The sequence below is a fragment of the Miniopterus natalensis genome, chromosome 4, assembly GCF_054644295.1.
Source record: "Miniopterus natalensis isolate mMinNat1 chromosome 4, mMinNat1.hap1, whole genome shotgun sequence".
In the NCBI taxonomy this organism is placed as follows: Eukaryota; Metazoa; Chordata; class Mammalia; order Chiroptera; family Miniopteridae; genus Miniopterus; species Miniopterus natalensis.
The window spans coordinates 97,110,038-97,127,404 of record NC_142084.1 but is presented as its reverse complement, the minus strand read 5'-3'; the positions used below and the strand labels follow the sequence as shown (position 1 = coordinate 97,127,404).

Here is a 17,367-nt window from a genome sequence, read left to right as displayed (position 1 = left end):
GCGCTCTCTTGGCCTGCACCGGGTGGGGAGATGGGGGGAGCCGTCTTCCTCCTTCCAACCTCCCTGGGTCCTGCCTGCGCTCATCCCTTAGGGCCAGCTCCAGGCACCCTCACGGACAAGCCATGAAATGCCAATCGTGTGCCTTCAGCGATGAACGCTCTGATGCCTGCAATTCAAAACTGACATTGCCCAACATAAAGGCCAACGGTAAAATTCACGATCATAATTTAAATTGTTTTTCTTTGCTCAGAATGGCAGCAAAGAGCAAACAGGAAACACCCCAAGTCCAGAGAGACTGCAAAAGACAGGGAAAAGCTTTCTGTTTTAGTATCTTTAACAACACCCTCCCCCCGCTTTTGAACCGGGGACCCCACGTTTCCATTCTGCACCGGGCCCCACACATTATGCAGAAGATTCTGTCTATCAGCTTCATGCCGCTGGTAGTTTCTTGTGATTTATACTCTCACCCTCCAGAACTGTTCACCTCTACCTGCTTCTGCTCCCTTTCTCAAAGGGAGTCCCCAGAAGGATAAAATCCTCAGCCCCCTACCCCCAAGAAGCCGCCTCCTCCCGGGCATCCCCCAGTATCGACTTTAGCTTGAGCGACGCCGTCGCGGATCCCCTTTTATTTTTCCCCTGCCCTTTTTCATACAGTAAGCCTGCAGAGCGCTTCAGGTTAGTGGGCGGGGGAAATCGCTCACCAGGGAGTGTCCTTTCAAAAATTAAAGGAAATCGCTGGCACGGGAGAAGAAGCCGGAAACCCAGCAGGGGGAAGCTGGCGAGAAGCCGGGAGCCGCGGGACGGAGCCCGGGAGCGCGCACCCCCGGCCCTGCCCGCCTTGGGGAGCGTCCCCTTTAAGAGCCGGGGCCGGGGCGGGGCCTGCGGGAGGCCAGCTTTCCCAGGCTGCCCCGCGCGCGCGCCGGCAGTTTGGCCACGTCCCCGGCCACGTCGCGCCCGCTCTCGCCATCTTCGCCGCTTCCTCTCAGGGGCCGCCGCCGCCGCCTGAGCCGCCGAGCCCCGGGGCCGCCGCGCCGACCGCCGCCGCCATGAACATCTTCCGGCTCACCGGGGACCTGTCCCACCTGGCGGCCATCGTCATCCTGCTGCTGAAGATCTGGAAGACGCGCTCCTGCGCCGGTGAGCGGCGGGCGAGGCCCCGGAAAGGCTCGGGCGCGGGGCCGGGTCGCCCTCGGACCCGCCGCCCTCGGCCGCCCCCGGACGCTCCACGGCCCGCGGGCCTGCGCCGGCCGGACACGCCCCCTTCGGCCGGCCTGGCGGGCGGCGGGACCCCAGGCGGCCCGCGGGTCGACCCTTCTGGGTGGGCGCTCGGGGCCGGGCCCCGCTCCGCACCGGGTCCGCTCGGGAACTTGAGCGGCGAGGCCCCGCCGGCGCGCGGCCCTGTAGTGCGGGGAAAGTTTGGATGGTGGGGCGAGGGGAGGGTGTGAGGCGGCCCCGGCTTTAATTAATGGGCGCGTCTCCACGGGCCTGAGCAGGGGCCTGGGCGGGGGTCCAGAGGTGCGGGGACCCCGCGAATCAATGGGACGGGCGGGAGGAGGGTGGGGAGGACCGCGGCCGCCTCGGCCTGACGTGGCAGCCAGGCCAGTGCGGTAGGGGGCGCGGGCGTGGGGAGAGGGCACCTCGCCCCGCACCCTGCCCCCGCGAGGACTGGCCTCTGGGTTGGGGGTGTCGGGGCAGGTCTGCCCTTGGAGCTCCGCAGGCTTTACCCCGCCTCGCGGGCCCAGGGTCGCGCCTGCCGCGGCAGGGAGCGTGGGGAGGGCTCTCGTGAATTTCTTGGGGACAGTTAGCGCTGCTTTTGAGAAACTCACTGGTCTGTCCAACTCCGAGGGCCTCCCCCTAATAACGGGTTTGGTTAAACGTGCGGCGCCCACAGGGGACCGCCGAGGTCTCCTGTGGTCTCTCCAATTCCTGGCTCCACGTCACCAGTGAGTTGGCGACTCCCGACGGGGAGTCCAGCTCTCAGGCCTGCGGGGCTGGGAGGGCCGTGAGACACCTCTTATCGCGGTGGACTTTTACACTTGATCAACCCCAAGAATTTCTTAAATGAGTTGTTCAACTTATTTCTGGCGCCGTGGCCTCAGTGAAGTAACTTGTGATGGAGTGAAGAACTCAATTTTTGCAGAGGCGGTAAAAGATGGAGCCCTGAAGGGCCTGGGCAGCGGGGATGTCATTTACCAGATTGATTTCTGAAAATTTCCACATCTAAAGTAGCACCCCGTCTTTGATTGCTGTCCCCGGGCCTCGCCTCTCTCCCTGGAACGCGGCCGAGGTCCAGGAAGTAAGCAAAACCAAAAAGGACCTTTGGGCGATCAAATGGACGTTACAAAGTCCACGCACTGAAGCCGGCGTACCGGGCTCGGAGGTGATCTCTCCGTTTATTCGTAGCTCTGAGGTTCAGTTGTATGATTTCCAAAGACGGCAGAGTCGTCGCAGCGGCTGTGAGAGGCGACACTTAAGCGCCCGCTGTGTCCCCAGCAGCGAGCTAGGTCCCTTACGTGGCTTATCCCCTGTGGTCCTTGAAGTAATAACCTTATGAGGTGGGTACCATTCCCATTCTGTGGAGGAGGCAACTGAGTCTAAGGGAGGTGAGAAAACTAGTGGTAGAGGCAGAGCCACGATCGAAACAGAGGCAATCAGTAACTCACAGTTAAGGGTTTTGAAACACCTGTTTATTTTGTCCTAAGTAATTTCATTGTAAACGTTTGATGCCAGACCAATTGACATAAAACATTGTATTAGTTTTAGGTCTACAACATAATTATTTGATGTGTATGTATTTTGTAAAGTAATTATCACAGTAAGTTTAGTTAACATCTATCCCCACAGGTAGTTAGTTTTTTTCCTTGTGATGAGAACTTTTAAGATCAACTGTCTTAGCTACTTTCAGATATACAATACAATATTATTAACTGTAGTCACCACGCTGTATATTACATCCCAGGGCTTACTTATTTTATAACTGGAAATTTGTACCTTTAGAACACCACCCATTTTTGCCCCCTCCCCCCCAACCCCCATCCCACCCAGGAAACATACTTTTAATCTTTATTTTTGCTCCAAAATTTTTGAGTATCTTCATCTTCTTTCACGTGTTTCTCAGAATTCCTGCCTCTGCCAAGTCATGAAGTTGAAGCATGATGTCTCCCAAACGTGTATCTAAACTAAGATGTTGGGGAGAAGTTAGTGCAACCTCACATAGAAAATTCTTAAGGGAACCTTGAGTAATGAAGAAAAAGTGAGTTTGCCCTGCCTTTTGTTTTTTAATATTCACTATTTTCATTTGGGAGATTTAGGAAATATAAAATTCTTCAGCCAAAATAATTAGGAAGATAAGTAGGTGAGTTAAGTTTGTGTCTCGTGTGTCAAGTATTCCTGCAGTTAGCCTGTGGCTATAGTGCATTGTTACGCTGTTCTCCTTGTCAGATGGAAGACCATTTTAGTTCCTATACTTGAGATTTCCTGGCTTTTTAAAAATCAAAATCACCAGGATTGTTCATTCAGAATTAAATGCTATATTTGACTAGCTGCTTTGTTTTTCCATGCTAAATTATAAAAGTTGTTTAGAGACTTTTTTGAAAGAGTCAGAATTTGATATGAGTTTCTCAGATAACTGGAATAGGAGACATGTACATCCAGATTGTGTTTCTCACTTTGAAAATACTGGTACTGGGGCTCACTTTAGGAATTTGGCACCTGTTTTGAACATGCCTGCAGCTACAGAACCAGAGGGCTTTTTTCCTCTTAGGTAAGGGATGAGGCAGGCTAGTTAGGAAGCTGGAGATGGTTTTCTTGACAGTCTGATTTGAGAATGGCCAACTTCAAGCACCTCTCTTAAAGTTGGCGCAGAGGAGTTGATCTTGGTGCAGCTCTGTTTGAATTGGCTTTGTCCTGTGTCTGTGCCTGCCGTTGTCCTTACAGAGGGGTGCCCAAATGAAATGTGAGTTTCTCATATTCCTGAACAATCGTTGCAACCGGATCCACAGTATGCACAGGTTATCACTTTATTCTTGCCCTACACACTGACCTGCATAGCCTTGGGAGAACAGCCTGGGTTTGTAGCTATGTTTTCCTGTAGGTAGGTAGTTATTAATAGTGCTGTGTCTATTTTACTTAAATTACTAGTGGAATCCTTCTGAGATCCACATGTCCCAGCCATCCCGCCCTGGTCTCTCCCTTCCCTCCTCCACCTATTGCTTAGACTGTTGTTATGTAGGTTGTAGACTTTTCATCCTACCAAACATGCCAGGAATGTACTGTGTCCCTGCATTTCTCATAATTAGACAATTTACATTTTTTAATTAAATGGAGAACACCTCGTCTTTTATTGTTGTCATTACTTCAGGAAGCTTTTGCCTCACATTCCCAGCTTCCCTGTTTGTAGCAGCTGTCAAACACCCCCTATGTGCAAGGCACTGGGAACACAATTTAGAGCAGCAGCTTGTAGCTATCCAAGTTTCTGCTCTCAAGAAAGCTGCAATTTAGTTGAAATAATAAGATATATATAAAAAGATAGGGTGTTAAACCATACAGGTAGTCAATCCTGTGAGTGTGAAGTTGCAGGAAGGGTTCCAGGGAAGGCTCCCTGACATCCCAGCAAGCAATGTATAACCTGTGAAGAGAGGTACGACTCCTGATGGACACAGGTGATGACCTGAATGTATGTTCAAACCCTAGTTCTGGATGGGACCACGCGGGCTGAGAAAGCAAGATGTTATGTCTTCCCAAATTAATGTACTCAGGATATTGTAAAAGTTAAAAGACCATGAACTGAGAGAAATAATCCACACTATATCTAAGTGACAAAGGGTTAATACCCATAAGATACTCCTACAAATAAAATTGAAAAACTGCTAGAAAAATGGACAAAGTTGACAGTTCACAGAAGAATAACAGACCAGTTAAGCATGAAGGAATGCCCAGCCTCACTGTAGTTAGGAACTTGGACAGGAGAGCAGCAGCGCGTGCCATCACTTGCCGCTGGTTGGGGAAAAGTAAGGTTGACAACATCCAGTGTAGGCAGGGTGTGAAATAAAGGGTATTCTCAGCTGGTGTTAGTGGATATGTAAATTGGCACAGCCTTTCTAGGGGAAGTTTGACAGTGTACCAGACTTCAAGTTGCATACATTTTATCCCAGCAATTCTAGGGAATCTGAACAACAGAAATTGTACTATGTGTGAATAAACTTTTTATAGTTATAAAAATATTTGTTGTACCTAAGAAGTACAAAACACTGTTTATAGATACACAGATGTTTGTGCAGTGTTAAGAACAAAAATTGTGAGCAACCCAGATGTCACTAATGGAGTGGTCCACAGATGTTGGTGCATTCACACTATGAATACCATGCAGTTGTTAAAAAGGATGAGCTAGAAAGGGGGCTTAAAAAAGGCCTGGAAGGTTTCACTTAAAATGGGGCTGGTTTGGTTCAGTGGTTAGAGCATCGGCCTGCGGACTGAAGGGTCCAGGGTTTGATTCTGGCCAAGGGCACATACTTTGATGGCAGGCTCGATCCCTGGCCCTGGTTGGTGTGTGAGCAGAAGGCAACCAATCGATGTGTCTCTCTCACATCAGTGTTTCCCTCTCTTTCTCCCTTCCACTCTGAAAAGCAATGGTGAAAATATCGTCAGCTGAGGATTAAAAAACAAAACAAAACAATGGGGGTGGGAGAGGTCTGTTTGCCTTTTATTGCATATATTTTAGCCAGTTGGAATTTTTAATAGCATGGACTTCTTTGAAAACAAGAAAAATGGCAAAGCAGTACGGAGTAAGTGCTGCCATTTATCAAGCCTTCACAGTGTGGCAGGTAGAGTACAAAGCACTTTTTCTCTTTCCAACAGTCCCACGAAGCTGGCATAATTTGTCCCCATTTGACAGCTCCAAAGCCTCTCTCCCTGTCATAAGAGCCTTGTGATGAGTCAGTTCTGACTGTTGGGCTGCTGGTTCCAGGGAAGGTTAACGGCTTTTAGGAGAGTGTCCAGATCTTTTGAGCCGTGGTTGGAGCTCAGTGCCCAGGACCCTTGCTGTCCAGGTTGTCCCGGTGATCTGACCCACAGGGCTTGGTTGCATCCTAGCTGTTAGCAGGACAGCAGTAATTTGTGGAAAGCTTTTCTGTTTGGTTGAGGGCTGTGTTCTATAAATCAATGGGAATGTAAGAAATGCAACTTTAGCCTGCAGCATAATTTAAAGTAACGTATGCTGGAGTTTATGGTTGTGGGCTTTTATTGAGCTTAACTTGGCCCTGTGGGAAAAGACAAGAATAGTGTTTGAAATGATTGATGTCCATTTTACAAGTTATACTCCTTCATATGGACATTTGGTACATTTGGTATTGTGATGGTCATTACAGGAACAGTTAGAGTGAGTACTCTTGAGAGTTGATAGCCTTCATGTGCTTTGGTCTCAGAACAAGGAGAGATTGATCATAGGAGCCCCTCTGGCTTCTTAGTAGGTTTTCCTCCTCAAAGGAGTATCTTGCCCCTACCCTTCTGTCTTCAGCTGGGACCCCTGCCTTCCTGTGAAGACAGGACAGTTTTTCTATTTTAAAGGAAAAAGCTGCTACTTGTTCATCAGGATCCCAGGCCAGAAAGAATGAGGTAGAGCTGTGTAAGTGTCCTCAGCCTCCTGCATGGCAGTTCCTGTGTGGATTCTGCACCATGGGACAAGCTCCAGGCCACATGCTGCTTGTCCCTGTCCTCTGCACCATGCTCTGCTCAGGGGGCTCTCCCACCCTCTAGTTGGCAGTAAATTAGGGCAAAGCCCAGAGCATGTTGCCTTTGTACAGTCACAGAGACACAGTATGACTTAGAAACTTTCTGGAAGTATTATCCCATGACGTGAAAATAAAGTGAATTCCATTTTCTTTTGACCATTCATTCATTCATTCAGCAAGTATTTCCTTAGCTGTGCTGTGTGTCAGGCCCAGTGCTCAGCAGAGATAATACCAAATAGAATAAGGCACATCGTGGCCCTTGGAGATCTCCGTGTCTAGTGGGGGTTGGGGGGAGAGGGGAGACAGGCGACCGGGTCATCACTGTGTATTTTATAAGAACTGTAATAGGAGCTGGGCAGCAGCTGGTGGGAAGCAATTCCCATTATGTAATAGCACTGAGGGGTGGGTCTTCAAAGGTGACTTCCAGAGGAAGTCATATTGACTTGGGTCGCAAAGGGGAGTAGTAAACGGAACATGATAATCCCTGAATTTTAGGATAGGAATGCTAACAATGAGGACAAATTTGAAATCTGAATGGCTTTCAAAGTTCCATTAGAATAAACTCTTTGCAATGAAATTTGCCCGTATGTATTCTATAATTATTTTAAATTTAAAATATTGGAAAGAACCATATAGGAAATTCACTGAAAATGTATCTCTCAAGGCTCCAACAAACATCAAATGTGAACCACATGCCCCCTGTTCTCCCCCCTTCCCATTTTCTCCCATATTCTCTGTGTCAGTGGCAGCCTCATTGGCTCTCCTCTCCTTTGGAACATTGAACTTTGATAGGAAAATAAAGTTCCTCATTTCCAGGAGAAAAAAAACTAAGAAGAACAGTATTGCTGTCTGTAGCTCCACTCTTAGCCCTTGAGATTGGTTACTGTTGATGGATCTGGATTCAGCTTCTGCTTAGGTGTTTTTGTGAATAGGCTAGAACTGCAATTATTCAGACACAGGAAATAACATCCTTAGATCCAGGCTTTTAATTTCAACAAGCTGCACAATTGTTCTGTAAAATATTACTTTTTAAAATGTGGTTTTGCCCTAGCCAGGTGACTCAGTTGGTTGGGGTTGTGGGTTCAATTTCCTGTCAGGAACATACCTAGGTTGCAGGTTCAATCCCTGGCTGAGACAGGTGTGGGAGGCAGCTGATTGGTGTTTCTCTCTCACATCGATGTTTCTCTCTCTCAAATCAATCAGCATGTCCTTGGGCGAGGATAACAAATGTAGTTTTTACATTCTGCAGGTGTGTTGCTAATCATCTGGGTGCAGTAATATGTTATACCTGCTTAAATAAGTCTATTGGTGGGAGGTTTGCAGTGTTGATGAGGATGGGCAGGTCTGACATCTAGTAAGGTTCAGTTTCCTTGATGAATTCACTGTCTCCAATGTCTGAAACCCTTAGTGCACATCCTTCGTCACAAATATTTGGCCAAATATAGATATTGGAAAAGCCCAGTGCACTCTGTGTGTGTGACCTTCTAGACTTCCCCAGCTGAATGCAGATGTGCCACAACAGTGCTCTGGGGGTGGGTTGGTGGTTGGAAGTGGAAACAGTTCCAAGGGGTTAAAAATAAAAGACCGCCGCTTTAGAAGACTGGTTGTGTTGAGGTTGGTTGTGTGATGAACATAAGAGATGGAATTTTAAAAATAACAACATGTCCAAGTCCAAAATAGTCACCTTGGAGGCCATACCAGGAGGCTGATGCTCAGACTCTTACCTGAAGCAGTGTTCCTCATCTCCTCAACCACGTAGTCCAGCTCCATCCTCGAAAGATTTGTCACCATGAGATACTCTTTCCTAATGGAAAGGAAAGTGCTAAAGGTGACAGACAAGTTACAAAACTAAATAATAGCAGAATTTTTGAAATAAATGAATTTCTACCTAAAGTGACATATTTGAGAAATAAATGTTCATTTGAACAATATATATCCTGCTATATTGGCTCTGGCATAACTAAGTCACTTTCCTGTAGTCACCCCATCGTAGTAATACAACAGTTGTTAGACACACACCTCCCCCCACAGAGGAGCAGGTTCAAGAATGTTAAGGGAAAGAAAAGCTAAAGCTCTCATTTATTTAGAGCCATCCTAGACATCAGCCTTTGACCCTGGTGTCCCCCTTTCCAGATCTGCTTCCAGCACAGTGTTATCTACAGGAATCAAAGCTCTTCCAGGTGTTTCTAACACTTTTCTTTTGTTTCTTTAGGTATTTCCGGAAAAAGCCAGCTTCTCTTTGCACTGGTCTTCACAACTCGTTACCTGGATCTTTTTACTTCATTTATTTCATTATATAATACATCTATGAAGGTAGGTATGGCATCCAATGGGATATACTTCATCCATAATTCACAGACCTATGGAAATTTACCATTGAGCATATTTTTTTCTGTTTTAGAGCAGTATCTAATTAAATGCTTTGCGCTTAAAAATTTTTTAATCTTAAGTTTCTTGAGTATGATAAACGTCTAATGCTCTTGATAATCCTATAAGAAAGGGGGTAGGTAAGCCCTGGCCGGGTGGCTCCGCTGGTTGGGCATCGTCCTGTGCACCAGGAGGTTACCAGTTTGATTCCCAGTCAAGGGCACATGCCGAGGTTGTGGGCTTGATTCCTGGTAGGGGGTGTGCAAAAGGCAGCTGATCAGTGTTGCACTCTCACATTGGTGTTTCTCTCCCTCTCTCCTCCTCTCTCTCTAAAAATCAAACTATTCTTTAGAAGGAAGGGAGGAAGGGAGGGAGGAAGGGAAAAGGAAAGGAGGGAGGAAGGGAGGGAGGGAGGAAGGAAGGAAGGAAAAGAAAGGGGTAAATGTTATGTTTTCAAGCAGTGGGAAATTATAGACTCCCTAGGAAACCCACCAAGTGTATTAGGAGAAAGAATGAAAGCCAGGGGTCCTCGATGCAGTGCCTTATTTTGCTGTTGAGGGACTGTTAGACATGTACTACTTTTCTTTTTTTACAGTAAATCCGTGTTTCATGAACTTTTGCTATGTGTGCCATCTTTATTGCTTTTGCCAACCTTAAATAACACCTGTACTATAATTTACATCTGTACCATCTGTTTACATATGTACCATCTGTACTAAATTATGTACATCTTAAATAACATCTGTACCTTATGTTTTTTAAAGAAGTAAACAGGTATTTTACTTTTTCTTTTTTTTTTTAAAAAATATGTCTTTATTGATTTCAGAGTGAGGAAAGGAGAGGGAGAGATAGAAACATCAGTGATGAGAGAGTCATTGATTGGCTGCCTCCTGCACACCCCTGACTGGGGATCGTGCCCGCAACCCAGGCATGTGCCCTGACTAGGAATCGAACCCCGATCGCCTGGCTCCCTAGGTCAATGCTCAACTGCTGAGCCACTCCCAGCTGGGCACTTTTTTTTTTTTAATATATCTTTATTGACTTCAGAGAGAGGAAGGGAGAGGGAGGGGGGGGGAGAGAGAAAAACATTAGTGATGAGAGAGTGTCATTGTTCAGCTGCTTCCTGTACGCCCCCAACTGGGGATCGAGCTCGCAACCCGGGCATGTCCTCTGACTGGGAATTGAACTGCGATCTCCTGGATCCTTGATGCTCAACCACTGAGCCATGTCTGGCCAGGTTACTAAACATGTTTTTAAACCTTTTAATTCATTCTCAACATTAGTGTCAGTGCTACCTTTGGTGTCCATGCATTTTTCCTAACCCACATTAAAACAAATGTATAACTATTAAAATACAGAATGTTTGCATGCACCTAATATCTTGTGTAGCACTGGTGGCACACATTCCAGTCATGGAGAAGCCTCAGTTGTGTCACGCAGTATTGAACTCATACTAATGGAGCGCCCATGGGTGGGGCACTTCCCCAGTGCTGTGGTCTGGTAGGGAGAGTAGACAGTCGGCCCAGTGTTGAATGAAGGACTGTAGTTTGTGATGGGTGCTATGGAGGACAAGTATGGGGTTCTCGGGATATTCAGAGGAATCTGATTTCTTTCTGCCTCTCTCTCTCTCTCTCTCTCTCTCTCTCTCTCTCTGTCTCTCTCTCTCTTTGCTTAGTGAGTACCTGTGTGCTGGGCACTGCTGAAGGCACTTGGTTATTGGCACAGCCAAGAAGGGAATGTATAAGGTGAAGTCTGTTAGTGTGGTATTTAAAACAACTCCCCAATGCTGTGTCCAAAAGGATTTTTGTAAGCACAGGTTAGAGTGACAGCAACATTTGAGTCTGTCGTCTTTACTAAATAGCAGCTTTGAGCTGCCTGTAATCATTTCATTCATCACTAAGACGGGGGCCTAGTCTCCAGGAAGTGGCCTCCCGAAAAATGCCTGTGTCCTTGCCTGTCCAGGCAGGTTAAGGCGGCAGGTGTTAGAAGTGTACAAGCAAGAATCCTCCTCCCTCCCCCTCAGGATACCTAGCTTTCAGAAGAGTCTTTCTGCTTGGTTTGAGTTTCCAGGCATGTCCTAAGTATCGGAGGAGGACACGTCGAGTTTTATGTGCTCACAGCTTTTTACTTTACACCCAGGCACTGGTGAGAGGAGAAAAGGGGCTGCTAGGCCTTACGGACATAACCTGGGCAGGCCGCAGGCTGGGTGCTAGGGAGGGAACCCCAGCTAACGTGTGCCTTGGCCAGATGTGCTGGTGGGGAGGGACTCTGTATACATTGATTACATTGATTTTGTTTATACATGTAGGTTATGTTATTTTACTCATGTACGTATATATGTGTATTTGCATGTGGAGAGAACTCTTAACAGTATAAGATTAGTCTTCCCTGATATTTTATTTTTTTGGTAGTTCTTTGGTGTATGGATGGGTACAATTAGCAATTTTAATACCTTATTGACTATTTATTTGCAAATATAACTTGTGACGGGGTGCCAGGGACTGTTTAGTGTCTTTGTTTTGTTTTGAAGCATGTGAGGGCTTGATGATTGCTTTCCTTGTCCTGTTAAGTCGTTTGCCCGAATGCAGCCCCTGATTAAGTTTTTCAAGGTGCTTTTCCTAAGAAGTAGTACAGGCAGTGCAGCTGGTATCCTAACTGTCTTTCTTCATAGGCTAATCCTGCCCTTTGGTTCCTGGACCTAAAATTCTGCAGTCTGAAAACGTGTCATTTCAGAATGTCAGACTTTTCTTTTGGGTTGGATGAGTATATTGTTTGACCTTTGGAATGTGCAGGAACATATTACATAATTATGAGCCCTTGAACAGCTATACTGCTATGCAGCTGAAGTCGCTGCCTATGATAGACAGCAGTGTTTTACTGCCTACACTTACTTTTGGTTTTGCTTTTGTTATGTTACCAAAGTTTCATAGCAACAATCCAAAGGTTCAGTGTTAAAAGTGACACACTTTAAGTAAAAACCATCATTTTGCAAAGTTTAACATGAGTTACATTATTTTATCTTAAAAAAGCAGTACTAAGAACTATCCTGATGCTGGAAGGAAGTACATTGGTTTTGAACTGCATTGAACTTTGCATTCATTTTTTTTCTTAAGCTACATTCTAATAGTTTAAAATGTGATTAAAAATACATTCTTTAGCAGTTTCTTATAAAGTTACACTTACACTTAAGAGATGACCCAGCAATCCCACTCCTAGGTATTTATCCAAGAGAAAAGAAAAATCACACAAAAGCATGTACACAAATGTTTATAGCAGCTTTTGCCCCCCAAGCTGGAAACAGCCCACCTTAACTAGTGAGTTGGATGAATAGACTGGTCACCTGCACAGTGGATTGCTGCTGCTACTCAACAGCAGAAAGGAGTCACTTGTTTCATTAGCACACCAACGTCATGGTTGGGTCTCAGATGCATAATGCTAATTAAAAGAAGCTGGTCTTAAAGTGGACATACTGTACAATTCCATTTGTGCAGCGCTCTAGAAAAGTCAAAATTGCAGAAACAAAGGGCAGATTGGAGATTGCCGGAGGTCAGGCCTGGGGGGCTTGACCACCATGGGGCAGCATGGGGGAATTTTTTGTGGGGTGACAGTACTGCTCTATTTTTTATTTTTTAATCCTGAGGATATTTTTTCCATTGACTTGTTTATTTTTAGAGAGGGCGGGAGAGAGGGGAAAAGAGAGAGAGAGACATTGATGTGAGAGAGACCCATCAATTGATTGCCCCTCGTACTCGCCCCGAACCTGCAACCCAGGTATGTGCTCTTGACCAGGAATCCAACCCAAGACGCTTCGGCGTGTGGGCCAGTGCTCTACCACTGAGCAACACCAGTCAGGGCTGGTCTTTTTTTATTGTGGTGGTGGTTATATGACTCATAGAACTGTATACCTCCCAAAAAAGTGAATTTTACTATATTTAAGTTTTAAAGTTAAAACAATATATACATATGGGTGAAGTAGAAAGCCAAGGGAATTGGAAGCATTGTAAGATATTGATGACCTGATATTTTTCTTTTGCTTGTAGCTTATCTACATTGCCTGCTCCTATGCCACAGTGTACCTGATCTATATGAAGTTTAAGGCAACGTACGACGGCAACCACGATACCTTCCGAGTGGAATTTCTGGTGGTCCCTGTGGGAGGCCTCTCGTTTCTAGTCAATCATGATTTCTCTCCTCTTGAGGTTAGTGAAGAGGTTATTTAGTGGACACGTCCGGTTCCCTAGGGAAATAGACCTGTTTGCAGATAATGTGGGATTGCTCTGTTTTCTTTTGTTCGTTTGTTTTTTGGTTTGGCAAGCTTCTGATGCAACATAAACTGTTCGGTCTAAATAAATTGTGGACAGGAATTAAGCCCCAGGTGTTTGGGTGTCTCTGACAGGTTGTTGCCAGACTCCTCTAGAATATAAGCTTGGCTTCTGTGGTACCAAACACAGTGCCCTGTCTGTCCTAGTGTTTGGTGAACTTGTTCTCCCCACTCTAACCCAACTTTGTTTGCCCTTAATGTACTGGTGTCATACATTGATACTGTCTGTGACTTGCCCAAGCAGCGCTTCTCAACTTTAGGAAAAGTGGTTTGCATGGTGCCCTGACACTGTGCGAGGCCATGGCTGCTCCTCAGTGCTGTGTCCTTCTCTCAGCACCCTGGGGTTTGGTTACCGTGATGCTTTTGGTCCTTTAATGGGTCCTGGGAGCGCCTGGGTTTATAAAACACTCCAAGCACTACTCGAGAGTCCTTCTATCAGTGTGAATAACGTACCATGTTGGGCAGAGTTTGCATAATTACAACTCTAATTTCTTACCCTTTGATTTAACCCACCAAAAAAGCCTAAAGAATAAGAAAAATAGACTATTTGGAGAGTCTGGAAAGGAGACCAGTTGGTGAGGGAAATTGGCAGTGAGGGAGTGGAGGGAACCTGGTTATCAGTGTGGTGCACCCTGGCAGAAAGCAGGGTTGACTCAGGGACCTAGATTCAGACTGGGACAAGCTTATCCAGGAGAAACAGCCTGTGTGTAGATTCTCAGAGACTTGTATAAGGAAGAACTCGACTTTGGAGAGATGAGGTAATGAACATTCAAAGAGGTAGAGGTGTCCAAGTGACCCAACTCGTCATTGGGAGTGTCCATGACTCATGAAATTGCTCAGTTGCTCTGTCCTGGGCTCAGGTGCCCCGACTCCCCACTTTCTGTGCTGCTCCACAGTAAAACAGGAGTGTTTCCCGTGACCCCACGGTAGGCTCTGGGTGCTAACCAAGCTTGTACTTTCCCTCACAGATTCTGTGGACCTTCTCCATCTACCTGGAATCAGTGGCCATCCTTCCGCAGCTCTTCATGATCAGCAAGACTGGGGAGGCAGAGACCATCACCACCCACTACTTGTTCTTCCTGGGCCTCTACCGTGCGCTCTATCTTGTCAACTGGATCTGGCGCTTCTACTTTGAGGGCTTCTTTGACCTCATTGCTGTGGTGGCCGGCGTTGTCCAGACCATCCTCTACTGCGACTTCTTCTACTTGTACATCACAAAAGGTATGTGGCTGCCTCCACTTGTTCTGTTCCTATAGCACATGTTCCTTCAGGAGCTCCCTGGCCCACACCGCCGCTCTGACACTGGCGTTATGAAGCAGAACTGGCTGCAGAAAAACATTTAAATGACTGTCAAATTCAATTCTGGATCTGGTTTTCTTTTGCTGTAGCTGTATTGTTTTTTATAATTGCATATTTTCATTGTAAACAATTCAGTCAGAACTAATAATTCTGAAAAACAGTCATCTGAAATCCTACCACTGAGAGACCCTTTAATGTTTCGGTGAATGTAATTCCAGATCTCTCTCTAATAGTATACACAGATATATGATGAAACTACACGTAATCTGCTTTCCCCCACTCAGTTTTTCATGTCAGTAAGTAGAAATCTGCGTGATTTTCAATAGCCATAGTATTTCATTATGTGTATTACCATAGTTTTCCTTACTCATCCCCTGTTCATGGATATTCAGATTATCACTATTTTGCTGCTATTAAAATCCAGTGCCTAAGTCAGCATCCTTGTATGTGTACATTTTTGCATTTATGTGAATGGTAGAACATGTGAACTTTGCAAAACTCTGGTGAAAGCTATGGCCCTTGCTCAGTAAAAATGCATATTTATGCATATGCACACAGATTTATTCTTATCATTTTGGGGGATTCAGGAGCCCCTGACCCAACTGTAGACCCCAGGTTAAGAGCCATTACTATACAGTAAAATTCCTAATGATGGAATTGCTGGTATCAGGGCATATATTGTCTTACCTCTTTTTTTAGCATCCAAATTGTATATACCTCCGGACATAGTGACAGTTACATTTTAGTATATGTTGATTAGGGAAGAAAATCACGATAAGAACAAGCTGCTAGGGATTTAGCAACAATTTCAATCAAATTTTTATTTCTTAACTACAATTGCTATGGCATCCAGGCACATGAAGAAAATTCCAGTATATGTGTGCATGACGTTTTCATAGTTGAGAGGGCTTTGTTTATTGACACCAAAATCCAGTGGTTGTTGGTTGCCAGAAACTTACTTTCTTGAAACTTAGTGTGTGGTATCTTGAGTGGCATACCTCTGGGAATGGGAAGAAGGAAACTGTAAGCTTGTCAATGCCAGTAACCTTTCGTTTTCTCTTCCTCTCTCTAAAATTCTAGTACTCAAGGGAAAGAAGCTCAGTCTGCCAGCGTAAGTGCCAAAGACCATCACCAGCATCTGTCCTTCAGGGTGCTCGGACAGAATTCTTACCACAGCAAAGGCACAAGATGCGCGATACGGAAAATCAGAAACTTAACTCTTTTGTTGCAGATAGTCATCAGCGGCTCTGTAAGAACCCAGAGGAAAAGAACCAGGAGGTTTCTGTTTAATGCATCTTGCCTTATCTTTTTTTATTACTATGTACAAAGATTTTTTTACACAAAGAAACTTAATGCTGTATTAATAAATTCAGTGTGTAGCTTCTATTGGAGTAGTTCCAAAAGTGAAGATTTTGTGAGAAATAGTGCAAACTTTTTTTTTTTTTTTTTTTAATTCTTTGAAATTCTTGATTCTTCGTGTCTGTAATGAGATTGTACTCCTTGACAGTTGGTCGATTATATATTCTTCCATCTATCAAACTTGCATTCCACTATATTTATTTTTGCCAAAAGATGAGTGATATCTATTTGAAATCTGAGATGCTATGTTCAATTTGGTGTATCTGTTCAAATTTCTTCCACTGGATATGGAAATCCTCCCCTGGACATCATAACACTACGTTTAAGGCTGGTAAGGATGACATGCAAGTTTTATGGTTTTCATTACCAAAAATTTTACGATTCTGAAGGCAGACGGAGTCTCATTTGAGAGTCACCAAAGGTGCCTGCCCCCCTACCCTGCTAAGAAGTGTCAGTTTGAGACTGTCCCAAGGGTGTCGAAGGACTCGGTGGGCAGGGGTTCTGGGCTGCTCGCCATCTGAGTGCAGGATGCGAGGGACATTGGTGATTATTTTGGATCTAGGACTTGACTCCTCTGAGGACTAGAACACAAGGAGTTACCGTCACTTTAGTTTACAGCTCCGCAAGGTTGCTACAACCATGTCCATGCTCAGATTCCAACCATTTTCAAATCACTTTGGGTAATAAAATGATTGACATATTTTTAAATTGGCAGCACCAATTACCATTCCTTACATTCTTACTTTGTTTTTACTGAGCTCTTGCATGATTTATCTTGTGTTACCACCTTAATAAACATTTTATTAAACATAGAATAAATTGTCTCTTTTTCATGAATTAGGCTTTTGGAACATCCTGTGTCAGGATGATTTTTTTGTTTGTTTTTCATTTGGAACCAAAGCTCTATATAGGGCTGTAAACATTTATTATCCACTTAATAATCTAAAATTTTATGTATTTTATGGAAAAATTGGAATTTTTCCTCCTGATTTTGCCATTAGATTGATTTGCTACATTTTTTAAATTTATGCAAAAGCATATGAATGCACCCTAACTGTGAAAGTGTGGAATACTAATAGTGCTTACAACAAGTGGGGTGTTGTAGGTTTGCTTGCTGCATTAAAATACCTTGTGGAGGAAGGGAACTGGGTGGGTTTTGTTTGTATCCAGTGTGTCTCTACATGTTTCCTAGTGGGCTATGAGACTGTGTGGTTTAACCTGTCTTTACCGCTTGTTTTGCTTCCCCCCTTGCCCCATGGTTTTGCTTTTGTGTATCATCTCTCCAGCATCCTC

The 17,367-nt window shown here is 45.1% G+C and overlaps 1 protein-coding gene across 2 annotated transcripts; it reads left to right on the top strand.

Annotated features, from left to right (window-relative positions):
* The first annotated feature begins 993 nt into the window (after positions 1-993).
* On the top strand, positions 994-16,254 carry KDELR2 (KDEL endoplasmic reticulum protein retention receptor 2). Of its 2 annotated transcripts, XM_087817006.1 has the most exons (5): positions 994-1,137; positions 8,941-9,041; positions 13,136-13,294; positions 14,385-14,637; positions 15,796-15,927. In XM_087817006.1, the coding sequence occupies exons 1-5, from the start codon at positions 1,047-1,049 to the stop codon at positions 15,828-15,830; spliced, it is 639 nt and encodes a 212-aa protein (XP_087673132.1). In that variant the 5' UTR covers positions 994-1,046; the 3' UTR covers positions 15,831-15,927. The 2 variants fall into 2 exon arrangements, with proteins under 2 accessions (XP_087673132.1, XP_087673133.1); XM_087817007.1 differs by lacking the exon at positions 14,385-14,637 and having other exon boundaries at positions 15,796-16,254.
* Positions 16,255-17,367: the final 1,113 nt, after the last annotated feature.

Bases quoted from the DNA above. Each gene is read 5' to 3' on its own strand.
- KDELR2 (XM_087817006.1), top strand. From the start codon at position 1,047: ATGAACATCTTCCGGCTCACCGGGGACCTGTCCCACCTGGCGGCCATC. The intron at 1,138-8,940 runs GTGAGCGGCGGG...TTGTTTCTTTAG, and splicing joins GAAGACGCGCTCCTGCGCCG to GTATTTCCGGAAAAAGCCAG. The intron at 13,295-14,384 runs GTTAGTGAAGAG...TTTCCCTCACAG, and splicing joins ATGATTTCTCTCCTCTTGAG to ATTCTGTGGACCTTCTCCAT.